At 38.8% G+C, this 27234-nt stretch overlaps 3 protein-coding genes, 1 long non-coding RNA gene and 2 other non-coding genes across 8 annotated transcripts; 3 read left to right on the top strand and 3 right to left on the bottom strand.

Moving 5' to 3' along the window:
- Window positions 1–1306: 1306 nt before the first annotated feature.
- LOC108009505 (uncharacterized) lies at window positions 1307–1946 on the top strand. The gene is made up of 3 exons (XM_017073906.4): window positions 1307–1425; window positions 1480–1604; window positions 1659–1946. The coding sequence occupies exons 1-3, from the start codon at window positions 1402–1404 to the stop codon at window positions 1879–1881; spliced, it is 372 nt and encodes a 123-aa protein (XP_016929395.2). The 5' UTR covers window positions 1307–1401; the 3' UTR covers window positions 1882–1946.
- A 1397-nt stretch (window positions 1947–3343) lies between these two features.
- Window positions 3344–20440, top strand: LOC108009370 (protein FAM13A). Of its 3 annotated transcripts, none has more exons than XM_017073675.4 (4): window positions 3344–3580; window positions 5223–7247; window positions 15602–17308; window positions 18549–20440. In XM_017073675.4, exons 3-4 carry the CDS (start codon window positions 15608–15610, stop codon window positions 19257–19259), a joined length of 2412 nt encoding a protein of 803 aa, XP_016929164.2. In that variant the 5' UTR covers window positions 3344–3580; window positions 5223–7247; window positions 15602–15607; the 3' UTR covers window positions 19260–20440. The 3 variants fall into 3 exon arrangements, with proteins under 3 accessions (XP_016929164.2, XP_036668899.2, XP_016929163.2); XM_036813004.3 differs by having other exon boundaries at window positions 3424–3587; XM_017073674.4 differs by lacking the exons at window positions 3344–3580; window positions 5223–7247 and adding an exon at window positions 14436–14885.
- Window positions 20426–24112, bottom strand: LOC139352502 (uncharacterized). Its single transcript, XR_011603709.1, has 15 exons — window positions 24031–24112; window positions 23747–23846; window positions 23301–23346; window positions 23048–23110; window positions 22786–22848; window positions 22545–22597; window positions 22297–22349; window positions 22079–22126; window positions 21842–21903; window positions 21606–21664; window positions 21362–21411; window positions 21111–21189; window positions 20878–20928; window positions 20643–20701; window positions 20426–20525 (listed from the first exon to the last, which is right to left on the bottom strand). It is a non-coding gene; the product is annotated as an uncharacterized lncRNA (long non-coding RNA).
- Window positions 21485–21569, bottom strand: LOC118877007 (small nucleolar RNA R38). Its single transcript, XR_005013944.2, has one exon. It is a non-coding gene; the product is annotated as a small nucleolar RNA R38 (small nucleolar RNA).
- Window positions 21730–21811, bottom strand: LOC118877008 (small nucleolar RNA R38). The gene has a single exon (XR_005013945.2). It is a non-coding gene; the product is annotated as a small nucleolar RNA R38 (small nucleolar RNA).
- Window positions 24113–24600: 488 nt separating the features above from the next.
- Window positions 24601–27194, top strand: rdgBbeta (cytoplasmic phosphatidylinositol transfer protein 1). Its single transcript, XM_017073886.4, has 7 exons — window positions 24601–24759; window positions 24829–24977; window positions 25041–25129; window positions 26073–26080; window positions 26137–26208; window positions 26264–26393; window positions 26450–27194. Exons 1-7 carry the CDS (start codon window positions 24709–24711, stop codon window positions 26770–26772), a joined length of 822 nt encoding a protein of 273 aa, XP_016929375.2. The 5' UTR covers window positions 24601–24708; the 3' UTR covers window positions 26773–27194.
- Window positions 27195–27234: the final 40 nt, after the last annotated feature.

Below are 27234 nucleotides of genomic sequence, written 5' to 3'. Positions count from 1 at the left end.
TCTCCCTTGCATAAATTTAAACTGAAAATGACCTTGAGAGTATTGCACCCCTAAAAATTGCAACAAAAGTGGTGAAATATAAACACCATGACCTTTCGATGATTTATTTCGTGAATCTATGTAAGTCAACGTAAAAAAAAAGAAAAACATTTTAAGTGTTGTGACTAAAAAATGTAACTAACATAATATTGGCATATTACAAATGAATACTTTTAAGTCCTGACCAAATCTAATCATTAAAACACCAACCTTTAAAATACTATTATCAAAATTACACAATTTTGAAGGGGGGAAATTATATCATAACATGCATTTAATATAAGATATAAATGAAATTCCCAAAGCAATGTTATGCCTGTTAATAAATTTCAAAGCATCCCATTAAATTAAATTGTATGTAAGATCAAAAACCGTATCATTTTCTTTAAGATTGCACTTTCAATCGGGCTAGGTATTTGCCATTTCACCACATTATTTTCATTTCATTAAACATTGTGTAATGCATTTGGCGAGATGGAAATATTTTGGCGGAAAACAAAACAATAAAAGGCGAAAAGTCTGGCAGGAGAAAATGCAGCGCCCGCTGATGATAGAGAAATAAACATTATTTTGTCTGAAAAATACGCTATGCACGTATTTCGATTTCGCTAAAAATTTTCAGCCGTTGGCAAATATCCAAAATGTATACAGATTTTAAAGAGGGATTATTATGAACATGTAGATATGCATATATACGATTTAACTCGAGCACTTGGCCTAGTCAAATAACGATTAAGTGAAAGTTTCTGGGGGAAATAGTTAACCCTATCGCTTACTTCGACTTGGGGACCACAAAATGCGCAATAAGAGCTGTCCTACACGTCCATAAAAGTCCCAAATCCCTTTTCCGTTCGTGCACAAGCATCAATTGCGGATTTCATTATCCTGCGCTCGCCTGCAACATTGTCAAATGGCACGTATACGTATACGGTTGTGGCCACGGATACCTACACGGAAAACAAATAATACCTATATACTAAATTGGTGAAAAACCGAGCTTCTGACATTAAAACCTTTCTACTAAATCCTATTCATAAAAGGTTTTATACGATATCATATGATGTTTAATATTCTAATATTTTTCCCCTCAAAAATTCAATAACAGAAAGGACCACTTTATAAAACCCACTCAACATTTGTTTTTTATCTATCTATAAGTAAATAATATCTGAACGTTTTTTTTTGCTCTACTATGTTAATCAATACTATTATCAAAAGCGCATCGTAAGCATTCACATATGGTGTTTATTGATAAATCCAGTTTAAGACCTGTATTGGGAGAAGTTTCGTTCTGCTTTCTAGTTGCTGCATTATTATTTAAAATGTCAGTCAGTATCCAACCGCTAAGAAATCATCATCGTCATGATTGCCAAGTTATTTTGCATAGTAAGTTGTTATTTTATGTTTGACTTGAAGATAATTTTAAAGTATTCTCCATAGATCCTTTTGATTCCATTTCTGAGTCTTGTAACTTCGGCAACCACGACATCTGTCACTTCACTCGTTCCCTCAATAAACGAAAATGGTGTTTTGTTAATGCCATCCGAAAATAAATATTACCTAAGGTAAATTGTATAATATATTTTATGAGCACAATTAAGTGAATCCACACCTTGTAGAATCATTACAGATGGAACGACTCGGGAAGAGACCGTTGAAGAGATTTCGCCTGATCAACTTCAAGTCAAGGGAACATATCAACAGTCTTTTCCAGGGTCTAAGTACCTGCTGGTCATTTATGAAGCCGGTACTAACGGCTACGTGGCCAAGTATAACTTTTCTGGAACAAAGATCCCAATTCAACGCCTAAGCCCTGTTACTTTAAAAAGTGCCTCCGGGTAAAAATACAAAAATCAATCAACTTTGCATGATAATAAACGATACAATCGTGTCCGACATATTCAGAACCATGCAGATCACTTTTTGTAATTTGTAGGTGCAGTCAGCTTTTCAATATTTTGGCCGCTTTTCGTTGGGTTTGGCATAATGCAATTCGAAATTGCCAATTTAAAATAGACAAAAATTCTAATATTTTCCTTCCTTCCAACACTGAAAAGTCGATTTCGATTAAGGTCCCAGAGTAACTCTGGTCACACTCTGTTCCGATAGGTAATACTGGCTGACTGGTGAGTTTCGGCTGTTCTTCCTTTTTCGTTTTGGCCTGGTCGAGTAAGGATCGTTTTTATTGGATAAAATTACAATCTGCGAACATATGATTTGTTCTACCCATTTAGAATCGGTCCGTGATCCTGCGAATTGTCGCTATATTTACCAGCAATGTGAAAAGGATTTTCATCAGGATTGTCGGCATCGTGAATTTCACCATCAATTTCACCAGAGCTACGACCAATATTGTTCTTATCTGTGCAATTTCATCCAAGTTTGTGAAATTCGGACCTAGCGCTTTTGCTTGTGAACTGATCGCAATGCACCGGTTGTTAAAGCTATAACCCGATGTCAAAGATATAACGCAGAGTCAGTCTTCGTTCTGTAACCAGATCTGTGATGTCGCTCGCAGTTTTTAAACTTTGGAATCGCTGGGTGAGTGATTCTATAATAATTTTTTACTCTGACTGCTTACCATGATAAATTTGTAAAAAGTATTAAATAAATTACCTTAATTAGAATTTAAAATATGAATTGAACTCATCTTGACATGAAACATCAATTTTTTTTTCTTTATTATCCTTTTTGTTCTTAACCTAAACATTCTGACGCATGTAACATACTATTGAGTTTTTACTTCTTGAATATAGTTTAATGTGTATATAGTTTTATTTTTATACCACAGCTTAGGGATACTTTTATTTCACTGCATGGTGCAATAAAAGAGCAGCTCTGAAGGATGTGGACGTGTGGGTGGCGCGACGTGGCTCTTAGTGTGCTTTCAAGGACGTGCATACATTACATTACGGCGGGCATTCCGCAGCGAATCGAGATCGAGGCATTAAGCCATGAAATGCGACCGGAGGCGAAGCCAAGCCAAAAGCCCTGCCATCTGAAAATCCGATGGAAGTGTTAACGCTGCGTATGTGCGATATTTAATTAACGCGCGGGGGCGTGACCAAAGGGGCGTAGGTGTGCCGTTGTTTGCCTTAAATTGCAGCCACGTCCTTGCCTACTTTTCGGAGAGCAGCGAGAGAGAGAGAGTGAGAGATGCAAGTTGGAGAGAGCAGCTCCACCGACGAAGGGCGCCGAATGCAGACGAAGGTCCACGAAGCCTGTCGCTTTCATTCAGTAGAAAACGCACTCTCCCACGACTCTTCCTTTACTCACTCTTTCCCCCCCTCTTTTCTCTCGGGGGATTCACCTCTCCCCTTTTTTGGTCTACGCTGCTTTAAGCACGTGCGCCCGCTATTTTTCCGCTCATTCGATGTTGGTTCTTCGTCCGGTGTGGTTCACAATTTTCTTTCTCTCGCAGTATCCGCACTTTTCTATCCCCGCGTGTGTGTGTTAGTCGCTTTGAGTGTGGTGTGAGTGTGGAAAAATCCACAGCAACAACAACCAAAGAGAGAGAGCAGAAAAATCCGCCGAAAATTAGGTAAATGGTGAGCACAAGTGTTGCAACTGGTTAAAGGGGTAAGGCGCTTTAAGGATGCACTGGGAGAAATGGTATTGCAACTACATACCCTATTGCGCATCACTTAAAGTCGCACTAGGAGAAACTACTTTTAAATCTAGCTTATTAATAATTTCACTTTTAAAATTGCTCTGAAAGAACTGGTTTAATTTTATTTTTAAAGCGGCAATTTTAAAATTAATTTTAATTAATTTATACAGTTAAAACGGATCCGGAAAGGAAAAAAATTGACTTAGAAACGACCATACTAGGAATTTTATTAAATTAGAAAGCAAGCCAAAAATAGATCATAATTATCCTTAAACTTTAAAGACGTCTTTTTGTTTTTATACACCAATAATTTTTAGTGCTTTTTTTAAACACATCTACATTACTTTGGCATTTTACATGCACTTAGTTTTAGACATTTAATTTTTTTGACAGTGTAGAGCTGCACAACATCCGACTAGTATTTATTGCACCTGGTATTGATGTTGATGCATCAAGGACTTGCTAAAAACGTTTTGGCATCTATTTTTTCTGGCTTCTTTACACTCTTTTCGGTTTTATTTGTGATTACAAACACAAGCAGAGCGTGTTTTCATTTCAATGTTTACAATTTTTCGGTTTCTGTTTTGATTTTATTTATTTTCTTTTTTTCCGAAATAAAGCAGAACATTAAAAACTCGGTTTTTTTTTGTTGGCTAATTTTATCTGCGACGTTAAAGACATTTAAATGAGCGCATATATAGTCGTATATATGTATAAAACAATTTTTTTTTAAGAAATGGTCAACATTTCGCATGTTTATTTTGATATATTTTAAGACTGCGGCACGCAAAATATCCATCTGGGGTTAAAAGCCAGACATCATCAATCAATTAGTCATTTAATGGCGTTATTAACAGGCTTGGCATGATATATGTAGATGATGCCATAGATATACATAGGATAATCAGGGGATTTGGGTTAGGTTAAATGACTTGTTTTCTAAAGGTTGCGAATACTAAAATGAATGAAATTAGTCATTTTATGGCTTTTATTTCTGGTGCCAAAAGGATTTTCCTTTGTTGGGAAAAGTTATGAAAACCAATTGGAAGTTGTTTTGCAAAATATAATTAAACCCAGCCATTTAATGTGTAATTTTATAACCTTCCTTTTCTTTGTTCCGTTGATAGAATTACTGCATTTCCCCTGGCTTTCGAGTAAACAGAATCGGTTTTCCTTCGGTTGTTTGCCTTCCATTTGCATAATCAAATTTTGTTTATGACTCGCAGCCACATCAATATAAATGCAAATCGGCCAACTGGCCAATTGCAGAAACTATTTTATTTCCACCGACCACCCAACCCAACCCAACCACCACCCCTTTTCTCTTTCCTCCCCCTTGGAGAATTCTCGAAAGTTCTCGAGGGTTCATTAAGGGAATGAGAACTTGACACCCGTAAATTATTGAGCACTACCCCCTTTTCTCGCCCAACTGCAAATTGCATCCAATTGGGCTTAATTGCTCAATCTGAAACCGCACTTGTTGGTGCTATTTTTGCATTTTTCGATTGCACAATGGGGATTTGAAAAATCAAAGGTTTTGAACGCCAGTCCTAATTGAGTTTTCTATTTTCAGCTATAGCTATGGATAAACAGAATGCAAAAATGTATGCAATTGCCGTCATAAGTTCGCTCATTGAAATTCGTAATAATTGAGTGAATTCACCGAAAATGAAGAAGAGCATTTAGCCAAGAGAGAGAGAGAGAGCGAGAGCGAGCGAGCGAGTGCGAGTGAGATGCGCCGTTTTAACCGTTTCATTTGCAACGTCATCGTCATCTGAAGAGAAAATCCTAGAAGAAGAGAGCGCGCGAGCGCATTACGCCCTTGTTTACACGCCCATTTCACAACTCCCCTGAAAGGAAACATCATCTAAGAATTAACTGAATATGCACATGAAACCGCTATTTGGATAATTAATGCTAAGGAATCCGAGATTGTGCAAAAAAAAAAACCCAGCGATACAAGAGTCTGCGCAAAGAGAGCGCTCAGATATAGAGAGGGAGGAAAGATAAAGAGAGCAGAGCGAGCGCTTGGTTGGGCTCCAAAAATCAAATTCGAGTGGCTCCCATTTGGAAAAATTGCGTCTCGCGACACAACGTGCGTCCAAAGCAGCGGAAAGTTTTTTCGATTCGCGGCCGGGTAATTGTTGTTGTAAATGCAATTGTGCTCTGAAAAACTCCAGTTTCTTTGAGTATTTGCCATTGGGGCAAAACAATAAACTCAAACTTAGCCCATAAACCCATTTTATCTAGTGTGACGAGTGTTAAATATCGATTTTTTTCGTTTCGGCTAACGCGCGTCGATGACCTCGCACACAATAACATTAGCAACAACAAAAATAACTATAAATACCAGTACAATACGAAGCTAAAAGCTGCAAGTACACACAGAGAAAAAAGCACTCCAAAGCTGTGGTCCAAGTTTTTAAAGTAAGCCAAACGCTTTACATAATTGCCCCAGTGCCAAAAGAGGCAGCCACAACAAAAGCAAAAGCAACGAAGAAGCAGAAAACAACGGCGTTGCAAGGGGGAAAACTCTCGATTGAAAGAAGAAGCAGAAGAGGCAGAACAAGAACGCGCCGGAGAAGAGCTCCCGAAAAGAGCGGCAGCCGAAAACCGCAAAGACACATGCTCAGATACCGTCTCGTGTCCACTCACTTCCTCAAGCAGCCGTAGTGTGCGAGCGAGCGAGACAGAGCGATAGCTAGAGAGAGAGAGCGTGGGTGTAACAGTGTAACAGCAGCGAATGCAATTGCAGCAAGTGAGAGATTGAGAGAGAGAGACTGAGCGATCGCAGGATATAACTGTGCTATAAAAGCTCGACAGGTGCGCTCCGCCTGCTCATTCACCGTTAGTCGTCGGTCACTCAATTTGTTGTCGCGAGGTCCTCTCTCCTTCCAGGAAGAGGCAGGAACGGAACAGGAACAAGGAGCAGAAACAGAAGGAGCTCGCCGAGAGAGAGAGGAAATTCGCATCCGATCCGGCACTAAAATCCAGTCACAACGTATTCGCTAGGAGTGCTACGCCTTTTGGGTCTGAGCTATAGTCTAGATAGCGAAAATGTGCAGAGATCGCGATATGAGTTTGTCGTAGATCAGCGCAACCGTCGATACAAGGTCAAGAAAAAAATCAAGCTCAAGAGCGAGTAGGAAGGTGAGCGGGCAAGAGCCCGAGGGCCCCAAAAAACACGAAATTGCGTGAGATTGCGAAATCCTGGACCACGGACAACAGGCACAATAACCAGAGCTAAAGCTACCATACCAAAGTTAACAATATTAGCAAAAGCCCACAGCAAAATAATAGTTAAATTATACAACAGGATCGGTCGTTACTTCCATTTCGAGTGCGCGTGTGAATAACCGGCAATGTGACTATCCTGCGCATCTGGGCTCTATCTAAACGATTCTAGCCGGTTCCAAAACGCAAATTAAGCTTCGGGGCCAAGTGATTTCGATCTTCGATTCGATTTGGTATTCTCCAAACACCTTTTCCAACCACCAGTCGAACCGAAAACGTCGTGCAACTGGCGAACGTACGGGGAAAAACCAGCAAGATTGAAGACTTTGGGAGAAATCTTTGGAAGTCCGTTAAGGCTTGCATTGTAAGTATTACATTCAATTTTAAAACACTTAATAGTTATTGTTAATATTAATTTAAGAGGGTATATAATAAGATATAATTCCAGGTTTTTGTTCTTGTTATATTCATACAAACTTCAAATCATTTCATCAAGTCATGTGAACTTCCTAGAAGTCAGTTGAACAATCTTAAATGTAAGAATGGTATAAGTGCTCAGATAGTCATTTATATTATAGAGTACTTACTCATCTAAGTCCTTGACATATAAACAAATTGTTAAATTATAAATACGGAGAACTATCTTGTTAAGTCACACTCATTTCGAAAAATTTTGTTATCAAAAGACCCAAGCCGTGCGCGGCACTAGAAAGTGCTCGACTACCATGTAAGCACCCACAATAGCCGTTAAATGCTATCTCCATTACGAGCAAAATAGTACCCTATTTTAATATACATTTGTAAACAAACAAGCGCTATATTGTTTCTTAGAATATCGAACACTGTAAATAATCCCATTGAAATACTAATAATAAGTCGTCTAAATTTTCCTTATTTTCACACCTGTCCGCCACATTTGCCGTTTATTTGCTGGACATGTATTTACATAAACGATTGCCAACTAATTGCGATGGGTGTCATATACGTAAATAATACGATGTTTATTTTTGCCACCGCCGGGTCTTATAAAGAAATTAACACATTTGGCCAGGGCGATGGAAAAAGTTTGCGAACGTAATCGGATCCATTGCATATTTTCAGACGCCTGCCACAAAGTAGAACAACCGCTGGCAATTTCCAGGGAAAAGTCCGTTTGATAAACATATTGATATCCATTTTAGCGCCATCAAGGCGCACATATCAAAATCTATATAGTTTTCTATATATGGGGCTTTGTCTGTGAAAAACGAAAATCTTATCTCGTTAGTGGTGCTACTGATTTTTCCATTACATTCCGATTCAATCGATCCATTTTGTGTTCTGTTTTCTGTTTCTGCGTGCGCTTTGTTTATTGTTTCTTACTTACAGATACTGAGTTTGAGTCATGACACAACAGTGAGCACTACAAGTAAACGGAAAGTTTTCCATTGCACACAAAAAATTTCCTTTACTCATTTGCCTTATTGGTTATCAAGGGGTTTGCCGCTTTGTAAATATAATGTGGCTCGGTTTTGCCGTTTTTCCTTTTTGGCCCCTCGATTTCCCTGCCTCTCGAATTCACGGATAATTTCCATTGTCATGTCAACTTTCGTGACGTGCAACGAAAATTGGCTTTTCGAGTATGTTGACCCAAAAAATTACCAACTATATTGACAGTTTGAATTAATTTTGTATACTAACCCCAGACTATAATTGAAGGTAAACCAATTAAGCTGTATCTGTCTGGGGTCTAGACTCTAGAGGTATAAACCATATTTCAGAAGCCACTGTTCCCAGTCGACAAAATTCAATTAGCGTGAAAACTAAACAGATTAGCAAACAGATTTTTTTAGCCAAATTGCGCGGTTTTGTCTATTTTTAGATAGCGTCCGAAAAGTTCAATGTGTAAGCTATCAATCGTTCGGTTTATTTTTGGCATTGTTTAAATTTCTGTTTCGCATTCGCCCTGGTCCACTGAACGGCATTTATTATCACCCGGCGATCACTGTTTGCCCAGACAGAAAAGCCACTTTCTTCATGGGAGTAGAAAAAGGGGACTGTTTCTTGATATTTTTATATGGACAGGACAAAGAATGAATTAATAAAGAAGATTTTTTCTTTGGAAAAAACAATACAGATTTTAATTTAGTGGCAACTGACTTATGAGTAACCAAACTTTTTTCGCAAAACAAGTACTTGGAATTTATAGTCTACAAAACGACAGCTGAGTTTATAAAGCGTATAAGCAAATAAACATGCTTATGTTTGACAAACATGTTTTTTCCATAAATAGATAGACAAATATTAATGTTTTGTTTATTTGTATTGAAATACACTCTAAGCGTAGTAAAGATATTAGTTAATTGTAAGATACTTATTATAAGAACTGGGATATAATTACATATACTATGAACATCACTGACCTTTTTAAAGTCTTTATTTTGTTCTGAGAACCACATGATCTCGCCGGTCTCCGTTTTTGAGATCATTCATTAAAAAAAACACGAGTCACTGCGAAGCGATTGTATAAGACACTTGGAATCTAGAATCCATTAGATGCATCCGCCAGGGTCGTGTGCCTCGTTTGTGGGTCTCGTGACCAACTTTGCCGGGTGGTCATGTGGTCGGAGTGTCTGGGACCAGTCCGCGATGTGACACCACCGTCCGCCATCTGAAAAAGCAAACTATACTTCAAAGTATTCCAAATTCAGTCGACTAAAGAATAAGAGAGATGCCCGCCTTGTCCCATCAAAAATTAAATGTTTCAAATTAAAATGAAACCAGAGGGAATAATTTAAATAAACAAAACCTGTTCACGTTGAACGTAGCTCGTAAATTATGGCAACAAGCTTTGCATCCCATTCCCCCTTTCTTTATTTGCGAGTTTATTTTATTTATATACGAGTTGGCAAAGTTCACGAAACTGGAAAAAGAAATTTCTGATTGCTGTCGATTTTTTTATGAACTGGAGATGCCTTCATCAATTGAAATTGATTGATTCTAACGAAAGCAGGCGAAAAATGAAGACTCAAATAAAGAGAGCAGAAAGCGGAATTTGTAAATTAATTGATGGATTCAAACAAAAACAACAACAGAGAATGATCAAGTGACTGCCAATAAAGTAATTACGTCACGAGAGGAAAATGAAGGATATGTACTTTGACCCCATGAAAATGTTAGCGCGCATTTCCTGACATTTTAGCTTGGTTTATTACTGAACTACTTGGTTTTTCTATCGTTTTTCCCTGGCTCATTAGTCATTTTTGGCTCTTCCCCTGTTTACTTTTCCTACTAACTTCTTGCCACTCTGCTTTGCTTGTTGTTTCTCAGACATGCTTCATTAAAATTTTGTGTGTCCCGCATTTGCATTTTGGTTTTGGGCCTGGTAATATTCCATTGGCATTTCCCCATAACTTGTTGGCGGGTCTCAAATTTCCCCCGTCTCCCCACCTCCACATACTCATTCTTATTTCTGTTTGAAGTTGCGCAATCTTGGATATTGCAGCCCAGAAATCCAAAAAAAGCACGTGACTGACATTAACTGATTTGTAGGGGTACCCATATTTATTGGGGGTGAGGTACTCCCTTGTTTAGTCGATATAGCCATGTTATAGGCACGAATTGATGCGATTTGCAGTGGAAAGTTACGACCAGACTTCCAAAAATAGAACTTGGCAAAAAATAGAAACGAGTTCCTTTAGTTTCGGTTTTATAAACCACAAATTATGATCACGACTGGCCACTTGAGATGGCTGCTTGAAATTCCAGTGGCAGTACATAAATTAAATTCGCTATCAGTTTCTGTGAATCGATTTGCCCCTTATCTTATCAGTGTGATTAATTGTCGTTCAATTATAAGCTCTCATATAAACATACATATCCATTGAAGGCAAGTACGTGCTGTCAACTGAGTGCAACAGATATCTTTTTTTAAGACTCTGGCCAGTTCGGAATTCCATTCCCCACTTTCAATGGGACTTTTCCGGCCTTGTCTTCAATTGATGAACTTAAAAAAGTAAAGTGATTGAAGTAGGTGAACAGCAGCTGACTCACTAAAATGGCTTTAAATAGAAGTCAGCAACAGCTGTGAATAAATAAATACCAATTTCCAGCTGTGCATGCTCTACCCTAACCTAAAGTTATGTGGAATTGCATTATTATCGAGATTACGTTGCATTCGGTATTCAATTTACAGCATATATGGTGATAATATAGATCATGAAATTGTAGATATTCTTAAAGCTAAATGAAATTAGAGTGCCGGTATTACTTTGGTGTAATCCAATAAATTCATGGGCTACCTACAAAAGATAAACCATAAAAATAGACAATTGATGGTAAACGATTACAACGCTTTGTTTACGATTCGGTTGCCGAATTCCCAAGCCACTCAAACGGATGAAATGTCAACACCGCATGCCGCTTTTATCGTGAGAGCCTCTGGCCATATCAATAATATCAAAAATACAATTACGCTAACGCTGTTTACCCACTCGATCCCAAAGCGAAGACCTACCCAAAAACCTCTCAATGGGTGAGAATGGGAGAGTACATAAGCATTATCTTGTGGCCGGTTTACTACCGGTTTTAGCCGGCGCTAGGCAGTCTGAGGCTGTTGATTAGTCAATGATACTAGCCCGGTTACCAGGTAAATCCGACTTATTATTCAATATTTGCCCGCCATTTAATGTACCCGAGTAATCGGTAACACTCTTGTCTCGACAAGAAATGTTCGCATGGGCTTGTTAAAATGCCCGAAACGAATCTCACATCTCACGGTTCACATCGCCTCAAATCGCGCATACGCCGCGTGGGCCAATTTTAGCATCGCCGTGTGACTCTGGCTACTCTGACGTTTCACCGCTGGAGAAGCTGCGAGGCCGCTGTGGTTTTTGTTGCCACTGCTATAGGAGGCAAAGCAACAAAGCCCCATAAATCCCCCATGCTATTGTACCCATGACTTTGTTTTCGTGCCGTTTTCGGGGCGGTAAACATATTGATTCCAGCGCGTGGCTCTTTAAAATGTGGGCTGCGCGACCTTCGGGCCATTGGCATAGCCTGGAGGATTAAGATGTTTACGAGCTTCCTGACGGGACTCTTTGGAAACACTTTGAAAATGTATAAAATATAAACGTAATTTAAAAGCCATTAGCCGTTTTCTTAGACAATATATATTAACAGGAGAAATATCGCTTGAAATTCAACTTAGTAAATTATAATATAATTAGTTAAGGGTACATTCCACAGGAATTCTAAGTTAAAATTACATTTAAAACCAAATCCAAAGATTTCGGTACGATTGTTCGCATGCTTAAAATTAGAAAAAGTTTTAATCCTAAAATGTAACGAAATTGAAATTTGTCAAATCTACTCTTAGTTTAACATGCGGATGGGAAAAAGGGTTTAGTATGACAAGACAATATCCAAAGGTTTACAAAGACTGAAAAGTCTATGTCTTTTTTTGTTACTTTTTTCATTTCTTTATTTAAATTTCTGTTTAAAAATTATGTTTCTTAAAAAAATACACCAACCAATATTGCTTTAAGAACCTTTAGACTCCCAGCGATCTTTATAATTTATAGCTTGACTTGTTTGGTTCCGAAACCACTTAAACTGTAATCGCCTGCCGTCCATAAATAGTCCATGACGACAGATTCTTATCGAGAATGTCTGATGGGAGGTGGGAAAATGCCACCACCACCTCATTATTCACAATCTTTATCTAAAAACTACAAACTGAAAGCGAAACTGGAATAAATGCCAATTCATTTGTGGGCTCGTGCCAGCAGTTTTTTCAGTGTGATTGGATGAGTGGGATGTGGTTCGGTGGTTCAATACGGATTGTAATCCATTTCGACCTTTTGTCGAAGCTTTTTGAGTCATGCACTTATGTGGTTGCCTCTCTGTAAACAATTACTGAACATTTTTATTGCATAAACAATTCCGGTGAAGAAAAATCATAGTGACAAAGGTATTATTTCCAATTCTTATAAGTAAATTGTACAAAGAGAAGAGTGATTTTATTTCTCTTATACCTACAATCAACATATTTGATTGGGGTTTTAAAGTGGTTCGTTCCATGGCTAAATAAATCCTTCAATCAACAAACTCGACACGAGTTCAATTGATTTCCCATTCATTATCCATTATAAGGTGTCAGACGAGGGGCTTTCACCTGTCGCTATCTATTTGCTTTTGTAAAGTCCCAAAATAAGTTCCCCTTTCCGTTTCACAGTTTTAAGTAGTCTAATTAATTTGATAAAAACCTAACACCCTTCTTTAATGGGTCTGCCAATTGGAAATGCTTTGCACGCGCCGCTTTTTATGTCAATAAAAGTAGTGTTTTGGTGACATTTTATAAACAAATTTTTTTATTTACTGTAAAATTAAAAATGTAGAACCAAAAATAAATGGTTGGGACAGCTGCCAAGTGAAGGTTGAAAAATGTATCACTCATACGCCATGTTCTTTGATAATTTTTAATGGTTAATTTTTAAATAATGATCTTAAAATATTGGAAAATTTGGAAAAAATGTATTTATATTTATTATTTAGGGTTTCGAATAGACTGGTGGCTAGGATTTTAAAGAACTGGTTGGGTCTAATGCGATAAACTTTATTTGTGAAATTGGGAAAAGCGTATAGCGTCACAAACTTATTAGGATCATTGAAAAATAAAATGAATTATTTCAACATATACCATTCCAAAGTAAATGTGTTAATTTCGATATGTTCTTGTTTCATGATTCTTTTTTTGTTGATGAACTCGGTCACGTTCGCCATTGACGTCACTGTAGGGCGCGTGGGTCTTAATTAGTTCGTCTCGTTTGCGATGGGGGCAGTTGACCGACCGAAGATGCTCCGATATTTGGTTAACCTAGAGGAAAGTGACTCAGAGAATTCCAGCTCGGTCCTCTCTCATACATTTTGTGTTATTTTCATATGTGTTTTCACACACGTCGTGACATTGCACTTGAAATTTGTTTTTCTACGGCTACGCTCGCTCGTATTTTCGCAATTTAGCATTTGTGCCCCTGCATATTTCTGTGTTTATTTCCCGTTACCTGTGCTACCTGTGTTTTATACCTGTCTTTGGCCTCGTATCCCCCAAATGCTGTTCGATCGATCGATTTCGGCCATATATATGCGGTTCGATTCGATTGGGGTGCGAATCGCGTGTTGCGGGGGGCGTAAACAAGTGCATAAATTAATTCACCCCATTAATATGGCCATAAAGTCTAGAGCTGCCGCTAATTTGCGGGCCAGATTTATTTTTAACCCTCCAAAGGGAACCTTTGAGACCCTACCTACGCTACCCCCCGATATCATAGACAGCGATAAGGAAAGTAAAGTTAGACTGGCCAGAATGTCTCCTTTTAAGACTTGTTAGCAATTCCCAAGTCTTTTTTGTTTACCGAATACTTTCGCACCTTTTCTGCTCTCTTTCCCGATCAATCGGATTGGATCGGTAACTATATCACTGCGCAGGCGCGCTCTCTCGCTATATCTCCACCGCTCTCGCGGGATTTTCGCATATAATTCGCGAGGTCGGAGCGGAATGGGTTTAATAGTGATTCGGTGCGCCCAAAGAAAGCAACGCCAGTGTTCTCCGCTTCTCCTCAAAACATTTTTGCTCGGCTGTGTCCGAGCCAAAAGCAAAAGATTCTTAAAGAAACCTCTAGAGAACTGGAAGCTATACTGGAAAATCGAAGTCCCAAAATCATGTGAAATGTTTAAAAACTGCAAACCTTAGAAACGGTTAACCACTTGAAAGAAACGGCAGCCCAAAAACAGAAATAAACCTGAAAGGAAATTTCAATTAGTGTTTATTGAAATTTATTAAGATTTAAGGCGTTGACATTTTTATTATAACTTTTATTGCTCAACAAGAGTCTTTATAAATCAAACGCTTGTGATCAAAACCAAAAGTGAACTGAATTAAATTCATTGTGATAATAGTTAGACTGATTAAAGTAGAGATTAGCCAACCAAAATGACGCCCAGGATTATTACATACATTTTGGTAAATATTAAATAGTATTAGGTGGGGTATTTTTTAACATTGATTATGTTATATGACTATCATTTTTGGACAGAATTTCGTCATGCGATTATATAACATAAATCAAAGTAATTGCTTGCCAAATTGCAATTAAACTAAGATTGCTTAAATTCTGTATTTTCATTTTTAATTTATACAAACATAATGTATTTCCAAAATTCAATTATTTAAATTTATTTATTATTATGATTATTTAAATAAATTTAATAAAAATTGTTTAACTTTATAAGGCATGCACAAATAGTTTCTAAACTGAACTTAAATAATTTTAGATAGACATCATATTTTATCAGTGTTATAAAACCTATTCCAGTATTTTGTCAAAAGTTTATATAACGCATAAGTCTTGTAGGCATTTTTCCTAAAACCTGAATATGGTCAGCAACTGCAATAAATTGTTTATCAGATCTTGTGTGGCTTATATAAGCTAGAGATTTCGTTGAACTATGCGCGACTGCTGACTTTGATGATGGCTCATGACATGGCAGAAATAAATGTATTGAACAGAACATTACTCATACGACACGTTGTGCCGGACACTTATTAACCCACTTAATTGTGCCTGGGAAACGACATTTCGCGGGCTGTTTAATTATTTATAATTTAGCTTTAAGTTTGTCACGGCACTCGAATGATTTTTCTAATTGCTTCTCCTTCTCTCAATCTTTTTTTTTCAGTGCGGCATGCGCCATCCCACAACTGGGCTGAACGAAGACGACCTGAGTCGTCTCACTGGTTCATCATCGTCGACGGCTTCGTGCGGCAGCGCAGCCTCCTCCTCATCATCGTCCTCATCCTCGTCGTCCTCGAAACCCGCTGACCGGCATGAGGTGGTCCGCAGTCCGGAGAAGCCAACGCCGGCGGGCACGGACAAGAGCCACCTGAATAGCGGCTTCACCTCCACCTATCTGCCGGAGATCATACATCCGGCTTTGGAATGGCAGAAGTCGTCGCGCAAGCGCAAGGAGCGCTTGGACAGCAGCTCGGCCTTTGGCCAGGATCGCAAACTGCAGCGCAGCAACAGCGAGGAGCTGCTCACCGAACCGGCAGCCATCGTCTCACCCACGGCCCAGGCACAGGCTGCCAATCTCCTGGAGGCCCAATGTGAGGTTATCCGCCGGGTTTCCTCTGAGGATTTCAAGCGGACAGCCAGCTATGCCAACTATCGCCAAGAGTTCGAAAGGGAGCAGGAGGAATCCTCCGAGCTGGGCGAGAACAATGCCTCGTTGGCCAATTTACCAACAGGAGAGGCGGCCAAGGAGCGTCCTCGCCTAGAGACAAGTCCTGCTCGCCAGGCAATCAAAGAAGCTAGCGATGACTCCGAGTGTGAGCACGAACGGCGTCGCAGCAGCGAGCGTTTCTGCAAATCCCGTCAGCCGCCGGTTCGCAAGTCTGGAGTGGCCAAAAAGGGCGGCAGCGGCGGAGGCAGTGGCTCCAAGTATCTACCCTCCCGGCGGGATGAGCAGAGTGCGTACAAGTACGATCTGTCGGCTTTGAAGTACGAACGCCGAGGTTTCATCAGCAGCAGGAAACAGCAGAGTCAGCAGGCGATGCAATCTGCTGCCGATCACAACGACAACAACCTAATAGACTTCCATCAGCAGCAGAAGGAGCTGCAGTCGAAGAGGAGTGCCAGTATTTCACCCACACCCACCACCAGTTCCTCGGCGGGCAGCGATGACAGCACCCCCACTTCCAATGCCCCGGCTCCGGTTAAGGCCAAACCCCAGAGGCAGCAGCAGAGTCTGGATCTCACCTCCGCCCAGGAGTCACTGCCCTGGGAGCGCGGAGATGAGCCGGCTCCCATTTTGAGCAGGAGATATGCCCACTCGCGACCACATATCGGTGGCAATCTGGATGCAGCCGCTCAACTGGCCAAGGCCATGCCATATCCGCAGCAGATGCCCAAACAGGCGGCCACCGTGCAACTACATGCGGACACCAGCGATATGGACTGCTGCTTGGAGCCCATGGATGCGGTGAGGGCCTTCAGTTCGCTGGAGAATATGCGCACTCGCGATGTTATGCAACAGGTGCTGCCCGCCATGATGGTGGCCTTTCAATCGCCCGAGGAGCGCCTGAAGGCCATCAATCGCCGGGTCACGGTGCTGAAGAAGAAACTAGTCCAGCTGGAGGAGTCACTGGAGCAGAGATTGGGCTACAGGCCATCGCAGGCGGAGCGACTGAACGACAAGTACATGAAGAATGCCCTGGCGGAGTTGAGCAAGCTGCGCAAGGAACGGCACGAGCTCAAGACTGATCCCATCGCAGCTCTGGGCCTGAAGGTGGGCAGCGGTGGCGGCGGCGGCGTTGGAGGCATCGGTGGCCAGGAAGTGGCCAAGAAGCTGGAGCGCATGAAGGCCACACTCGCTGAAATCGAACAGGTAATAGAAATCAAATCTCCTTATGGGTTTATCGTCAGTCTGCAAAATCACGAGACACGAAATATTTTTATCACAATTAGCAAGTGGGACAGACGTCATAGACATATAGATATATATGTCGCATAAACATAGGAAGATTGCCTCGACAGCCGCGGCGGTGACATGCCTAGCAATTTAGCAATAACTTTGATCTTGCCCCATTGTCAAATGGCTCTTGGTAGACATCGGTATACAATATATTTTTAAAACAAATTTTTGTTTTGGCTAGAATATGAAAACACATTTTGCGGTTGAGCGACGTTTTTATGCCCTGTCAAAGAACTTTTAAAGGGGTACATGATATAGGAATGTAAACTGTTCTAAGAATTCGATGCCTATAACAAAACAGAACATACATGCAGAAAAGATTTGCCGAATCCCTATTTAATTTTTAAATATCATAGTTCCTTATATCTACAATCAGCAGTTAAAAATTATCTATTAGATCAGATCTAAACATGAATTGCATAATTAAATTACCTAAAAATCAATTACTCTTGATTATATCATTATATACCAGACGTTTCTATGGTTTCGGTAGGATAGACATAATAAAAACAATTCCCGCATTGCAAATTAGGAGGTTTCCGACACATTATAATGAGTTTCTATTTATAGCCAATATACCATATGTATTTATGGCATCTAGACAAGCCTCCATATTCTCTATATTGACAAATTAATGATACATTCGCGGCAGACAAACACTTGGCCCGAAGGAATCCGTTCGGAATTGAATTTTTGCCAAGAAAACAAAGTGCGCGCGAAATGATTTTCCCTAGCTGGTTTGCTGTGGAAATGGGAAATGGCCCAAAGAGCAGCCATCCAAGTGCGCCTCCATATATTATTGCTATACTGTAATATCGATGTTGTAGTGGTATTATTTGTTTACAGTACGGGTATATTTCGCAGTTGTTTCTATTTTTATTCGGCGCTCTGGCATCTTCTTTTCAAATGTCTGCTGTTGTCGCCAAGTCATTGCCAATCTGTCATAAATAAATCAAAGTACCTAATGCCAGTGAATAATTGTCTTGTTTACCAAGGTGGTGGGTGGTCTTTATCAGTTAATTCAGGGCTTCTGTTTTCACTGATTACTGGTTACTTACCACAAACTACTTATTCAGCAGTTGACATGTGAAATACGTTACAATTATATAAATGTTTATGACAATTTACTAATTGAAATCCATTTTTCTTGCAGAATCTTAACGAGAAGCGCGTAAATGGCCGCCGTTCCGAGCAGTTGGAGGAGCTGAATGCCGACCAACTGGTGCAGGAGAAGAGTGCCGTGCAGCATGGACTGCTGTACTTCGAGAGCCTCTATGGACATCCCATCACCAAGGAGGAGCGCGATGCCGCCAGGCCGCTCTACGATCGCTACAGGCTGCTGAAGCGTCTGGTCTCCCGCACCGTGATGTTTGGAGCGGGCACTGGAGTACCCGAGTTGCCCACCATCCTGGAGCACGAGGCCATGGTGTTCGAGGCCACTTCCACACCGCTGCAGTATTCATCGAACAATAGCACCGAGACCACCAACTCGCCCAGCGACTCGAATGCCCCGAATACTCTCACCCAGAATGCTTCCTCCGATGAGTCGACGACCACCACCACGTTGACGGGTCCGGCGGCTGGAGTGGCGTCTGCCAATCAGGACAGCCAGGCGGCCAGCGAGAACATTTCCGCACTGAGTGTGGACCAGCTGTGGGAGCAGCTAGATCGAGCTCGCGATGAGAAATCCCTGCTGAAGGCCACCATCCGCGAGTACGAATCCTTGTTTGAAGAGCAGAATGGACGCAAGATGCTCAAGCAGGATCGCCGCTCGCTGGAGACCGAAACCTACGCCCAGTACAAGGAGAAGAAGGCAAAGGTCCGTCTGCTGCAGGCCCTGATCAAGAAGCACATTGGGCATTAAGCTACACAAGATGATATCCAACTATCCTACTTCCATTCGACTTCTGTTCACCCACACGCATGCGATAACTATTTATTTCATACCCAACCAAACAAATACAGACCTAGATCTATACAAATTATATGTAGTTTTTAGACTTACATTTACCATATATTCTATAATGATACATTTTATGAATATTGTTGATTCCTTATTGTTTTTTTAAAAAACATCTATTGAGTAATTGTAATAAAAAGAAAAGAAAAACGAAACCTTATGAGACAAAGAGGAGTGATTAAGAACGTAACCGCTAGACATTTGATTCAGACTCATCCCCCTATATATTATTCAGACTCCCGCACGGAATTGATATCTAAATGTAACCCAAAAATCTGCAATATATTTTCGCACTCTGCTTTTGTGTTCTGTAAATCGTCATTGATGTTAAAAAATGACTTGGCCTGATTTGTCCCACTTCGAAAACGGGGAGCACATATTATTTGATTAGCTATAGTTTCACACGGTCTAAATGAGGAGCAGGTGGAAACCGCAAATCAAATAATTACAAAACTTTATAAATGTTGTCTAGTAGAAATGAACATTTTATATCGATATCTATACTAGACTCTAGCAATCTATTAACCACAATACCCCAACCATTCTAGTTGTGCTTTCCATTAAATGTTTCAGTGTGCAAATGGCACGCACCCACACTCGAAAAAAAAATAAGTTCTAAAGCATTTGATAGCGTTGGATGCGGAAATAGAGTTGAGACGATCATAAGTTAGTATCGAAGTGCAGGCCAAGAGCCTGGGTAATGATTTTGTTGTGCAAGAAGCAATTGGGTTTTTTGAACGTGTATACCCCGCCCCCTAATCCATGCATACGATATATGAATATACATATATATATATTTACAATGATAAAGAGTGTAAGGCCCAAGCCAAGCAAATACATATGTAACGTGTATTTAAACAACGTACACTTATATTTACATGTTTACATATAATGAACATCCAAAGCAAAATATATACATATAGGACTCAACATTTACAAATTGAATATTCTTATATGCAACCCACTGAATTGGGTCAATATGGAAAGCAGAGCATTACAAGTATCTCCCAGCTAACTGAAGCGAATGAATGTCTATACATAATTTGAAATGCAAATAAAAATATATCACGTTATATTAAACAAAATCTTTTGTATTTTTATTCATAGATAAGATACATCAGCACTATTTTTAGAATATTTTTGGGGTTTTCTTCGCAATCCGTGGAATATCTGCAAGAAAAGATAAGATTGAAATTAGTTCCAGTGTGGGAAGGTTAATCTTATTAATTAAAATGAATGTGGCGGATCAGTCATGTGCCAACAAAAATAAGAAAAAAAAATACGTACCACGACCAAGATGAATCAGAAAGCCAAATAAAGACAAGAAGTTGTTGGGGTATTATCAACTGAAAAGAAATGAAATATTTGGAATTATTACAATTTTATTATTTTGCAATATTTATTAGATCTGTCCAATTCAGTCGTAAAATGTTAGCAACACACATGAATTCAGGTATATGCTTGTCTATTGGTTTGTCATCAAAAAATATTTAAAAATTGAATGATTTATCCATATACACACCTTTATAGGCTGACTGGCAAGTGAATATTTTCCCAAGTATTCTCAAGATGCCTGTAATATAAAAGAGAAATACATCTTTAAGAAATATTCTTAAACAAGGTAAAACACATTTATGGACTTTAATTGATCAGCAAGTTTAATCAATCGACATCATTTCTCCGACTGGGGCGATATCATTATACATCATAATCAACAAATCGAAAATTTAAAGTTTAAATCGAAAGAAATCCTACCTTAATTTTTTGTTAGGCCATCATCAGTTGGTAAGACCTTTTAACTTGCACTCCGGGTTTCAAAAAATGTAGAAGATGCCTGTATTGTTAAAGAGAAATACCGCTTTAATAAAAAATCTTAAATAAAGTAAAATAAATTAATTTTTGTTTATGGATCAGCAAAGTTTAATCAATCGACATTATTTCTCCGACTGGGGCGATATCTTAGTCATCATAAACAATAAACGTATTTCATTTGAAATAAATCCTACCTTGAATTTATTCGGCAAGCATCAGTCTTTCCAACTTGCAATCCGGGCATCTACAAAATGTAGAACATAATAAGTAATTAATATATTAGTTCAGTGTAAAAATTAATCAATTGTTCATAAGGTATATATGTCAGCTTATTGTATCATCAATTATTCTTATGACAGGGATAACTGTTTGGCTTAAATAAGGTGTTCATCATAAAGAAATCTTTTAATAAGCGAAGGAAAAAGTTATGAGACTGACCTTTTTGATATTCGATGTTCTTCTGCAGCTTGAATAACATCATTTAATATTATAGGTATCTGTAATATAGGAAATGACATTAGTACCAATATAATATAGCGGACTAATAGTATGAAGAGTTTGGTTATGTATCAGTTTATTCTATGTATCATCAATTATTCTTATGACAGGGATAACTGGATATAAAGGAAATCATCATTGCATATATGAAAATCTTTCTATTTATATATGCTTACCATTTTAGTAAATCATTAAAAATCAGTTGTAATGATTTTATAGGCACTTCATCTGGCTTTGTCTGTAAAATAAGAAAAATACTTTCGTAAAAATTTGTTTCTCAAGATACTAGCACATGTAATGTATTTTCTAAACTCAGTCGGTTGAAAATCAACATGATTGTTCGGTTATATGCTTGTCTATTGTTTTGTCATCATAGAAAATACATCAAAATTGTTTAAAGAATAATTACTCACCTTTGAATTATGAAGCCCTATTTATGTTGAGGAAGCATTCATTTCAATCTGAAATTGTAAAAGTGACTTTAGTACGAATTTTTTAAAGCAATACAAATTATTGGTTTAATAGAAATTCAGTTTAAAATCCAATCGACAAGGTTCTTCCGACTGGGGCGGTATGCTTAACATCATAGGATCTATCTTTGATAAATACATTTTTTTATATTTTTACGCACCTATGCTGATGTTTTGCAAAGTTGGCAGCCACGTTGGATTTCAATTCATGTTTCTGAAAAAATACAAAAAAAAATTGTTTAAAGAAAAATTTACGATAGCACATGTTTTTTCATAAGTTAGGTAAGTCAGCAGTTTATTTTTGCGTTGGATTTGGAACAGTTCTCTTCATAGAATATCAAAGCGAGCTGGGTAAATGTTTCATCATACTTTTAAAAATAGTGTTTCTTATTATTTGATAATAAATTACCTTTTAGGTCCAACTGATTTCAGATTTCTTTGTTTCCTTTGGTACCCTTCCATCTATAAGCATAAGACAAAACAAAACAATCAATTAGTAAATATGTAGGTTCTTGATTTTAAACTATCGAATTTATTATTTTAACTCAGTTCCAAAGGTGTAAGTATTCATCAGAGGTTTTCAAGAGTAGCAAATAATAAATCATCAGTTTCACTTTTAGTTAATTTATTTGAAATTATTAAATACACACCTAAGTAGGAGAGATCCATGATTTCAAGAGTTGCAATCCAAGTTGAAGTTTTTCCATCAATTCCTGCCAAAATATAAAAAGAAATTCATGTTAAGGAAAGGAATGAGAAAAATCACATTTATAAGTGCATGGAAAAGTCAGCAGTTATTATTTTGCGTTGGATTTGGAACAGTTCTCTTCATAGAGTATCAAAGCGAGCTGGGTAAATGTTTCATCATACAATTTATGAAATATTTTACACGAAATATAATAGTGCTATTACCTGGATTTTTATCATCTCGGCAACTAAGCTGAATATTACTCATATCCACTTATGTTCGTCAATCTGCAAAAAAGGAAATAGTTTTTTAATTATAGTGAATTTTCTAATTCTTTATGAAAACTTTCGATATTTTAACTGTTCTTCAGTTTTTAAGGTGAAAGTATTCATCAGAGGCTTTCAAGAGTAGCAAATAATATTAATCATCATTTACAAGATATCTTTTTATTTAGTTAAATGAAAATGAAATACACACCTATGCTGAGATCCAAATCCAGAACATCTTCTCTCATATAGAACCTCTGGAAAGAGAAAAATCCAAATTTTAGTAATTATAGTAATAAAGATAGCACTGCTTTTTGAAGAAGTCAAAGTCAGCAGTTTATTTTTGCGTTGGATTTGGAACAGTTCTCTTCATAGAATATCAAAGCGAGCTGGGTAAATGTTTCATCATACAGGTAAAGACGATTTCAAAGAACAATAGTTTACTGAATTTTTTTGTATGACCCATGCAATAGTCTACTTGTACAGTCGGTTTAAAAATTAGACTATTTTTACCTGGATGGGTGGTAAAACATTACGTCCAACCAAAAATATGTTTTTAAATTAATGTACCAGTAGTCTATAGTTTCGGCGTGCATGCATTTCATTTGTAAACTATAGTTAAATGAATTTAAACATTTTTTCGGTGTCGAAACTAACCTTACTTTTGGACACGTGCGTTCTGTCTGGTAGAAAACCATCAAAACTAGACTTTTCCACTTCATTTTAACGCAGTTGATTGCTGCTACCTCGTGGCGTTCTGCAAATTAAACGAACAATATGAATATATTGCAATTTAATCACTTAATCAGTCTGTAACATGTGCGTTTTGGCATCAGTATAGAGAACCAATCAACACGTCTTTTCAGACTGGGGCGGTACGAATATTATCATCATGCAAGCAAGCTGCATATTTTATACAGATAAAACCAACGTTAACTTACCCTTTTGTTAAATTGAGAGAAAACTCGACCGACCATTTTGGATGGAAAATTGAAGTGGAAGAATGCACGTGGGGATGTGACCGTACTTGGAATTTTGAGAATTGCCAGATTCATCGACCAGGCTATCGATAGTTCTAGAGGGTAGTTCCAAAAGTGATGTCACTCAAAAAGTGTTGTAAATTAATTAGTGAAAATTGATATATTTTTTAGGAAGTAATCGGCAAAGACAATATTTTTATTAATGGATAAAACTAACTAATAAAACAAAATCAGGCCACGAAAAAAAGGTTTAGTAAGTTTAAAAATATGAGATTTTGAAGTAAGCTTACAAAAATTAATATCATGAATGCAATAAACATTATGAGATAGACCGCTTTTGACAGTACCGTGCCTTTTTTTTAAACAGTTAATTAAGTTATTAAAATTAATTAATGGCGCCTGTACACATCGATAACTATCCATCAAGGGTATCCCTTTTGGTTCTTGACACTGCTAGCATTTCATCAATGTTTCCCACCATTTGGCACTATTCCAAAGCGCAAGATATTTTTAAAGACTTACTGCCTGGTCACATTGCGCATTTGTTGTTGGTTTGCCGTTGCGTCGCGTGTGTGTCGCTTTGCGTAACGTTAAAAGTTTTGATTTGGATTTTCTCCGGCAGCCGCATCCGCCAACGAAATGGTGCTGACCAAGGAATACCGTGTGTGCATGCCGCTCACCGTGGAGGAGGTTCGACCCTGAATTTATTTACCAACGTTACTTGCTTCCAATTAACGATTTTCACTCAACTTTTGACAGTACAAAATCGGACAGCTTTATATGATAGCGCGCCACAGTCTGGAACAGTCGGAGGAGGGCGAGGGCGTCGAGGTGGTGGAGAACAAACCTTGCGAGGATCCCGTCCACGGCAAGGGTCAGTACACGGAGAAGCACATCCACTTGTCCAGGTGGGAATTCCTCGGTAAACCGCTTAGGATAGTCCACTAAACATATGTAACTCCACTTTTTAGCCGACTGCCCTACTGGATACAGGCCATCTGCCCGCGCGTCTTCTATGTGATAGAGAAATCCTGGAACTACTATCCCTACACGCTAACAGGTGAGCAGTAGAGCAGTAACGCCGAAACCCACCACCACCTACTGCGCATCCCAGGCTATTTATAATCCAATTGTGTATTTCGGAGGCGGGGAATGGGGATTCTCGCCTTCTTCTCACCACAGCCATATGGCGATGTGCTTAGAACATCATGAGTTTATGGGGGCCAGAAAGAATTCCGCGTTATCATCAGACCATCATCTATCATGGTGGTGGGGGTACGTCTGCCGATAAAGGCCCCATTAAACGCACACCTGTTTACTCAGTCAGCACGTCATGGATGTGGCTTTCATGGGGATCAAGAGCAGGGCTCCATGGCTTGCTCCTCCAATCTGCGTTCGGCAATTTGTTAACAACTGTCGCTATTCCCATCGCAGAGGCTGATAAAATCAGATTACCTGGTGGGCAATGCACTCGATAAAGCGCCATGCACTCGATGGGAAGTGTTTTGGCTTTGGGTCGTTGACTTTGAGGGTGGAATCCATTACAAGCTGGTTTATTTACATTCAAAGCTGATTACATTATCTAAACAAGGAAAATTACATTTTCTGTGTTTACGAATGTGTGTTTTAGCCATTTCTATTAAAAAAATCAAGAGAATCTGATTGATTGCTTATAAAAGTGTTATTATATGATATGATATCTTAACTATCAATACCATGTTTAGTATAGCTTAGCTATAATAAGCCCTCCGATTTTTTGACAAATCTAGATTAGCATTTTAATCCTCCAGAGTTTTTTCTTTTTAAGTGCTTAGAAACTGAAATAATAATCTAAACGGGCTTTTTATATCAATCCCAGGGGGCTATATTTTTTAACACTTCTAGCCCAAAATAAACATTTGGTGCACTCGAGCTATATTTGATGAGTTTGATTATTGATTTATTTTTAATACGTTATAATTTCATGTGCTGTGATTGGAACGTAATTGGCTGAACTTAAATAGAATACACGGTAATTGTATGGCATCTATTTTGGTTGTCCTTGGCTAACCAATTACTTCCTTACAGTGTTCCTTCATACCCAAGTTAAATGTCCTCATCAAAACCAAGTACGAGGACAATAATGGCAGCACAGAAAACGTAACACCCAATCAAGGGCCAGTAATGATTGATTAATAATGCTTATGATTGACAGTGTTTGGATCTTACGGAAGAAGAGCTGAAAGTTCGAACTGTGGATCATTTGGATATAGCTTTCGATGAAGTCAGTGCCAAGCATTATAAGAAGGAGGAGGACCCCAAGTTCTACAAATCTGAAAAGACAAGTAACCAATCGATTGAATATGAGAATTCTCAATATTAATATATTTTCCAACTCCAGATCGCGGACCACTGATTGAGGGATGGCGAGAGACGGACAAGCCCATCATGTGCTCTTATAAGGTGGTCCATGCCAGCTTCGAAGTCTGGGGCCTGCAGACCAAAGTGGAGGACTTTATTCAGCGCGGGATTAGGGAGATCCTCCTGCTGGGCCACCGGCAGGCTTTTGCTTGGCTGGACGAATGGCACGGCATGACCCTCGAGGATGTTCGCGCCTATGAGCGCCAAAAACAGGCCGAGACCAATGAGAAAATCCACAATACCAGTGGTGGTGCAAACGAGGCGGCGGGCGATGCTGCCACCCAAGCTGGCGATATTGATTGAGATTTCAACTGAAAACCTAGAGAAGTCATAGAGACAGAATGCAGGCAAATTGTACCTTCACGGCCTCGCGGCAGGCTTACAAAGTTTCATAGAAAATATCTTATTAACATACGCATGTTTGTGTATATAGTATATCGTATATCAATGTCGATGCATTTCGCCGGTCCAAAGAAGCTCAGAGCTCTAGTTAAACTGCCTGCAGCGTTAAAAAGTACAATGCACAAGCACCTAGCTGGGAACTCGAAACCAAATAATTGTTAAAAACTAGACCACGCAATTTTTAGTCAACCTATATACACGCATTGCACCCAAACACACATCCTAGTCAACGGTTTGTGTTAACTATATTCCCTAGTTTAGCCCTCAAATTAAATGTATATTTTGGTGTACAAATACAGACGAATAAACATATTAGAAAGGTAGCTCCATGTCACATGATTGTTAATTACTTTTATTCTGCAG

The sequence above is a fragment of the Drosophila suzukii genome, chromosome 2R, assembly GCF_043229965.1.
Source record: "Drosophila suzukii chromosome 2R, CBGP_Dsuzu_IsoJpt1.0, whole genome shotgun sequence".
Taxonomy (NCBI): Eukaryota; Metazoa; Arthropoda; class Insecta; order Diptera; family Drosophilidae; genus Drosophila; species Drosophila suzukii.
The sequence above is the reverse complement of the archived record's forward strand: the minus strand, read 5'-3'. Positions and strand labels throughout refer to the sequence as shown.

Excerpts from the sequence above, each read along its gene's own strand:
- LOC108009505 (XM_017073906.4), top strand. The coding sequence starts at position 1,402 with ATGATTGCCAAGTTATTTTGCATA. Across the intron at positions 1,426-1,479 it reads TTGCCAAGTTATTTTGCATA|ATCCTTTTGATTCCATTTCT; the intron begins GTAAGTTGTTAT and ends TATTCTCCATAG. Across the intron at positions 1,605-1,658 it reads GAAAATAAATATTACCTAAG|AATCATTACAGATGGAACGA; the intron begins GTAAATTGTATA and ends CACACCTTGTAG.
- LOC108009370 (XM_017073674.4), top strand. The coding sequence starts at position 14,856 with ATGACGCCCAGGATTATTACATACATTTTG. Across the intron at positions 14,886-15,601 it reads GGATTATTACATACATTTTG|TGCGGCATGCGCCATCCCAC; the intron begins GTAAATATTAAA and ends TTTTTTTTTCAG. Across the intron at positions 17,309-18,548 it reads CACTCGCTGAAATCGAACAG|AATCTTAACGAGAAGCGCGT; the intron begins GTAATAGAAATC and ends TTTTTCTTGCAG.
- rdgBbeta (XM_017073886.4), top strand. The coding sequence starts at position 24,709 with ATGGTGCTGACCAAGGAATACCGTGTGTGCATGCCGCTCACCGTGGAG. Across the intron at positions 24,978-25,040 it reads AAGCACATCCACTTGTCCAG|CCGACTGCCCTACTGGATAC; the intron begins GTGGGAATTCCT and ends TCCACTTTTTAG. Across the intron at positions 26,209-26,263 it reads ATAATGGCAGCACAGAAAAC|TGTTTGGATCTTACGGAAGA; the intron begins GTAACACCCAAT and ends TATGATTGACAG.